The sequence below is a fragment of the Atta colombica genome, unplaced genomic scaffold (assembly GCF_001594045.1).
Source record: "Atta colombica isolate Treedump-2 unplaced genomic scaffold, Acol1.0 scaffold257, whole genome shotgun sequence".
In the NCBI taxonomy this organism is placed as follows: Eukaryota; Metazoa; Arthropoda; class Insecta; order Hymenoptera; family Formicidae; genus Atta; species Atta colombica.
In genome coordinates this window covers 861,162-868,610 of record NW_017259356.1, presented here as the reverse complement: position 1 = coordinate 868,610, position 7,449 = coordinate 861,162, and the positions used below count along the sequence as shown (strand labels likewise).

Below are 7,449 nucleotides of genomic sequence, written 5' to 3'. Positions count from 1 at the left end.
TTCTTTATATTCTTTTAACAATGTTATCGTGAACACATGAATATAGTTAAAAATGTATGAGTGTAAAAAATCAAGATAAAAGAAAGTAAGAATCCTAATATTAGTGAGATATTAATAGATATTAATAATTAAAATACAGAAAAATAAGAATTGTTAAATTTTATATAATAAATTTTTCCGTATAAAAGTATGATTCGCTGTTAAATCTATAGTGTCAAATTTAATCTAATGTGAATCGCCATCGTTCCTATTAAATACATCATTATTTTTTATTAAAACGATAATTAAATTTATCATGTCAATTTGATAAATTATATGTAGACACTGTATAGTGTAAAATATAATGTTTTATTATAAAATAACGATATGATTAAGTAGGTGAAGTGGCAGTTCGCATTAAGTTTAAATTTGATACAATAGATTTAATAGTATTCGTTATTATCAAGTTCAATTTATCTTGAACAATTGGTATCCGAGAAATTTTTGTATTTATACATATAAAAAATTACAATAATTTATGTATTTTATTATTATTAAATATATTTCTTCGTAACCACTATTCCACAAGAAAATCCATTTCTATCCATTTATTTTTATTAATCAATGATTTTTAATAATGTGTGGTAGGACATATTTTCTCGCGAATTTTAATATTATATTAAAGATGCAATAAAAATGTTAATTGTATTTGACATTCTACCAAAATTATTACTATCATAAGTAGTTTGAAAGATTCAAGATTCACACCCTCCTGTAACAAGATAGTTGGTGTTTGACGGAATGCTTAACTTTTGAATGGATCTTATGAATTTGACGTAGAATCGGAATTAAGTTCAATAATATTAAGTTCACTCTTCACTATGAAAATTGTTCTTCTTTGCTATCGAATGCTATCAGAATCAGAATATTACGGCAGTGGGACTTTGATATGTGATCAAATTATTAGAATAGTTATCTTGAACGTGATGAAAATGCTGTCGTAAATATATTAATGACTTTTTATCGCGATATTAATAAGTTTTATGATCGCAAGTTAATAATTAATAGTAAATACGATCTAATTATTATTAGTATTTCATTCCGCTTTTTTCAATATTTCATTAAATATAGATTTAGAAAAATTTGTGTTATATGTATTTTGATGTTTTCGTATAAATCCCACATTACTAAATTTTGTTAATTAAGCTCCTATAATATAATTTTTATTATATTTTGAACAGCATTTATAATTGTACATCGTATTGTAAACAATTATTGTATCATTAAATGTATAGAAGATTACAATGAAAGATAATGTTAAAAAAGATATAATTATTAACTATTTTATCGTATTTTATTAATCATAATGCAATATATAATTAGTAAAAAATATAATAAAATGATTAGACATAAAAATAAGAAATAAATTTTAAATATACTTACCTAATTTTATTAGTAGCCCATTTTTTTTTACGGATGAATATACTTACAAAGAAAAGAGGACCGCCGATAAAATCGCCGATAAAATCGGCGGGGGTGGTGGAGGGCCTCTAACTCAATTTTGCTAAATTACCATTTGGTAAACCTTAAATTAACAATATATGATTGGAAAAGTTTAAAGTCTCTATAATTGCTAATAATTATGAAGAAACTTTGGAAAATTCGTATGTAATAAAGATACTCAAATCCAGTAAATCTCAAGTTATACGTACCTCTTATAATTAATTGTAATTTGCCACAAGAATATAACTTTATTTATAATAACTGTATTTATAATAACTGTAATATATTACGCGTGAGTTATACTATAGTTATTAATTATTACATGTAATTTGATATTTGCTGAGAAAAAATGAACTGCCGTTAAAAATTGATGGAGTGCCTTTTGATTCATTTTTATTCATTTAAATTTTCTTTACAATTTTAAATTAAACGTAGTTTGTTTTACAATTAGAAGAAGTTAAGTTTATTCAAATTGCAATATGATAAAATAGCGCATTGATTTCGCCATGTTTCAAGAGTTCCCATCCTATATCTGAATACTTATATACATATGTATATGTGTATGTGTACTTTTAAATTTCAACAATGTAATTAAAATTAGATTATTTTAAAGATATTAATAAATACATTTCTTATATTTGGTGCGTTCGGGGATACGCTATTAGCGCTACTTTTGCTACGATTTTCTAATTGATTCATAACATCTTTAGACTGTACTTAAGACAAACTTAAATATAAAATCTGACTGAATGAATGCAGGCAGAGAAAAATCTGAACATTAATTAGATAGATTTTAATTATTTCAATGATTTTAGCGATTTATTTTATCAGGAACACTGCAAAACATGGATATTGTAGTTTACATCGACTTCTTCAGAGGGCAGTAATGCGCGGCGGTCCTCTTTCAGATTTCTCTCTGTCTGTACTATATTCATATACAAATATTTATTGCGTAACAATGCATTATAAAAATAATAACTATAAAAATTAAAATAATTTAGGCCTTAAAAAACGCAACAGATAAGACTAACGATCAGTGTAATTACTAATAAATCGATACTGTCTGATATTTTCAGTAAAAAATTATTGTTTATAGAGAATTTCTTTATCAGACTATGGTAGCTAACAAAGCTACTTAGAAATGAGAAAGAAAATATGTTTTTTTTCTTTTAGTAATATTCTTCAGTTATATTCTTCTTTGCAATAAAACACATGCATTAAATCCCTTTAATATTTATTATTTTACAACATAAAACATTAATTTTTATTTAGGATTAATATTGCGCTAGTCAATGTACAATTTAGTTACGATAACGTCCGCTTCGACATTTAGTTGAACGAAAGCTTTCTAACATCTTTTTGTTCTGTGCTCCAAACTGTGATTGTTCATTTTCATATGATTCGAAGTTTTTAACAGACACGCACTGACTATACAGTTGCGCACAGTTGTGTAGTGATAACTCTACGTGTTACAAGAAGTCCACGAAACAATAATTTGATTATTAAGATCAAAGATAAAAGTGAAATTATCATCGCTAACGTTATATGTGATCGATTATATCGTTTTATCTGTGAAGTAGACTTTTATAGCAATCACAACGAAATGTCCGATTATTTTACGGAGATGGGCTGGACTCCTTTGAATGACGGAGAAACGCCGAATCATTTAATTCAAATGGCACGGTTCCTGCGGGATTTTGGCATGTGGGACTTGGTCGGGCAAGATACAGAACTTCCACCGCCAGCGTCAAAGGACGCTGTGGCTAATTTGCCTGAAATTAAAATTGAATCCAATGAAAGCAAACAGTGTCCCGTTTGTCTAAAAGAATTCGAGACAGGCAATAAAGCCAAATCAATGCCCTGTCAGCATGTATTTCATCAAGAATGCATAATACCATGGTTAGAAAAGGTAGAATCAATTGAGTGAACATATAGAAAAATAATATACAAATTGTGTCGTGTTATTAAAAATAATAATTACAATCAGAATTGGAATATGCAAGAAGATTTAATTGCTACATATTAAATATTTATAACTTTGTATTTTCAGACTAACTCGTGTCCACTCTGTCGATACGAATTGCCAACAGACGATGAAGACTATGAAATGTACAGAAAAGAAAAGAAACGAGCGGTAGAAAGAGAGAAGGATTTGGAATCACTGCATAATTCTATGTTTACGTAGTAAATGTGTGATATTTAATTAAAAAATTTTCTTTCACTTTATATTATATAAGTTGAAAAATATCACTATTGAAAATGTTCATCATCATTAACTAGAATCGTAAATTAGTTGAAAAGATAGCGATTGCATAATTAATATATATATATATATTGATAAAACTTATATTTATTTATTAAAGAAAATGTCTCGTATATATAATCAAAAACTATATATAAAAAAAATATATAGAGCATATATTTTGTATTATATATATGATGTAGAATATACGGGATATTGTTTTTTATTTTACGATGCAAAAGATGATTGAATAAAAAGACATGAATTATTAATAGGAAATAATGTTTATTATACAGTGTACATATTAACTTCATTTATTTTTATTTCTGTTATAAATTTTATATTAATAATTGTATTATGTTTTTTTGCCGAGCGACGAATGCCTTGATCAGTGTGCGCTTAGACTATAACAATCTCCGTAAAAAGTATAGAAACTTCTGATTTTTATTTTGTTCGTTTGGTTTACTCTTTTATTCCTCTTTCTCTCCCTCTCTCCGATTTCTTCATCTTCTTTCATGCTATTTCTCATTCTTTCTCTTTCTCCACTTCTTTCTCTCCCTCTCTTTCTCTCAATTTCTCTCGCTCGTTCACTCATTCTCTCACTCTCTCTCGCTTTCACTCTGTCTCTTTCTCACCAATACACGATCGCTATGAACCATATCACCAAAGAGAATTGCCAAAATATGTTGCGCTGAAAACGGCATAATCGTTCGGCATATACAAATAATATTACTCGAAGTTAAAGTAATTGGCGGTTTATTCATCCTTTTTTTTTCACTCTTATATCGGTGACGACATTCCGAAAAAAAACGACGCACCGCCGCCGTCGCGCCCACGTGGATGCGACCCTTTCGTAGTTTTTCCCCCTTTCCCATATTTTCCTCCCCCTCATAATACTTCACCCTAGAGGGGGTTAGTATGTTATCAATTATTTATATATAATATGCGTAATAATATAAATAATGTCGTTAATATATCTATGATGATTACCGTTTCTTTAATGATAAACTATCTTGAATGATACATTTCTCTGCTAATGGCCATGTCCGTAATAGCTAGTTATGTAATCTGTATGCGAGCTTCAAGTGGGATAAGGTACGTCGTACAGAACTTTCGGCTCGGCATTCACATAAAACGAACGGTGAAACTAAATCGTTTAAAGTTACGTTCGAATACGGGAACACGTCCGTGGCGCGTAAATGCAAACGTCGGGAGACCCTTTTTCGTCCATCGATACATGGTTTCAGATTCGACACGACGTCGTCTCAGAATCCATTTTCGTCGATTTAACATAATATATCATCTCAACAGAAATATATATGAAGGACAGATTTATGTAGATCAATGATATTTAACGTTTTCTTTTTTTTTTTTATCATAAACTTGCCCATTTCGTATCTCATTCTTTTGACGAAATAGATATCCGCGACGTTCGCTAAAAAATATTAGTCCTTTATATACGTCCCCGTGTTCTATCATGATATAGAAATGTACGACGTTAATTTTTTTTCATGTCACTTACAGACTTCTCGTCGAACGCGTGAATTACTCCATTTTCTCGCTTGCATCAAATGTATGTATCTAGCTTCCTAACGTAAGTGTTAAGTGTAATTACTTTTATTTTTTTATATAATGCATTAGTTTCTTTTTTCTCGTTATAATAATAATCGTCATTCCATAATAATCATAATCAATAACCATAATAATAGCAATAATAATAATATTAACCATCATCATCGTCGCGATCATAAGTCCCGATGATGCTGTTAATTCGTCCATATCGATATATATATATATTTATATGTATATATATGTATATTATATATATATTATATTTTATATTACACGTTCCTTATGAAAATAATAATTCAAAGTGGCATATCTTCCGTTCGCATGCTATTCCCATTCCTGCATCGCGCCCCTCGCGCCTCCATCACTCATTTTCTCGTATTTTACTTCTCGCCCTCGATAAGAGTGACTTTTACAAATAACTATTTATTCTACAGGCATCGGCAGAATTTCTCGATATTTTGCGGTGAATAATCCGTCGTAATTTGCAATACATGCCTTTCCTAATGTATTTACGTTACATAAACGTTTATACACGTCACATTGCAATTCTCGTTTCGTCGAAAAATTCTGCCGTTGAGAGCTTCAGCGAATCTTTGGAGATTTCGATCGAACGCAAGCGTTCGTTCCTCTTTTTCTCTCTTTCTCGCTCTTTGCTATAAAATTACAACTTCATCCTCGCGGCACTCGACGCCACCGACATTGCGACGTTTCTCACGCAGCAATAACTAACTTATGTTGAAATGTCTGTCATTTCATCATGTGTGCTATCGTATTCTTGCATGTAGTTACTTTCTAGCTCATTTTCGTAATATATAGTATATTACAGGTCAATGGAACTTAGGATTGTCAATCCTAAGAATAATCGAATTAAAAAAAAATGCTTAGATAGCAATACTGTTAATCTAACGTTAAATGTTGCACTAGTATCATCTCTGATGCTTACATATTATTCATTCGTATAGCATGGTGGTACAATCCGATATAATGGCAATGTACAATATCTCCGATAATAGTAACTGGCAATTTATAGCAGTGTCGGTGACATCGCGTTTTTAACATTGACAGAGGAACGCACTTTCGGTGCAATATCTTTCGTTTCTCCGCAACACCCGCCATTGTACATACTTCTCTTTCTCTCATTTCCTCTCTAAACGCATACATGCTACTAGTATAATAATATTATTATCACGCGTGGTCTCATTGTTCTGCGCGCCACTCTAAGCTCAACACGCTGATATGCTAATAACGCTTTGTCACACCTTGCGCAACTATCATTTTATCGATTACTTTTGATCTACATGGCATCGGTCGTTTATCTTCTCAGCATACGCTCGCCCGAACCGAATCGAATTTGTTAAGTTTCATGAACGGTTGTCATCTTCCCACACGCATATTTTATGAAGTTTCACTTTTTTTTACGTCCGATCCAGTCGTCCGATTTTATAATTTATCACGAAATAATCATAATAATCGCCATTGGCCGGATATTAATATTATTATTTGTAATAATATTTGCAGTAATAGCGACAGTAGCATTGATAATAATAATACACTAATTAAACAATAATAATCTTAATTGATAATAGCAATAAATCAACCAACATCTACAATATTTACTCGATCAACTCGTAAATTTTTTCACGCTCGCTTGTAACGCATTACCGTCAAATGTTAATACTATTTCACTCGTAATAAATAATTATTGTAATGCGTTTTTTTGTTTCATAGCATTGCTAACTAGAAAACTCTCCCTTCTTTAACACATCCTGTACCAGAATATATTATTGTATTAAAATAAAAAAAACTAGTTTATATAGTTGCACATATAAAACTTATGGGGCATCTTTATGCCTTGTCGTAAACGTTGTCAAAACAATCGAATAATAAAATAATAATATATTTTGACTAGATCAATTAAGCTATTAATGCACATTCCCTGCATTATCATTGGCGAAAGTTATTCTTAAACATCAGGAATACAAAACTCAACTAAGATTTTATTTGGGAGCATGCCCAGATGTGTTCTCGCTATTTCTTCCTCACCTTCTTTCTTTCTTTTTTTTTTCTTTACGCCATATTACGCGTTTCGGTCCGATTTGCCATCTGAAGATGCGAGCGTAGCGATCGTAAATTATTTCAATTGTTATACCGTG

The 7,449-nt window shown here is 30.3% G+C and overlaps 1 protein-coding gene across 1 annotated transcript; it reads left to right on the top strand.

Annotated features, from left to right (window-relative positions):
- Positions 1–2,906: 2,906 nt before the first annotated feature.
- On the top strand, positions 2,907–3,667 carry LOC108689111 (E3 ubiquitin-protein ligase RNF181-like). The gene is made up of 2 exons (XM_018195748.1): positions 2,907–3,391; positions 3,533–3,667. Exons 1-2 carry the CDS (start codon positions 3,086–3,088, stop codon positions 3,665–3,667), a joined length of 441 nt encoding a protein of 146 aa, XP_018051237.1. The 5' UTR covers positions 2,907–3,085.
- Positions 3,668–7,449: the final 3,782 nt, after the last annotated feature.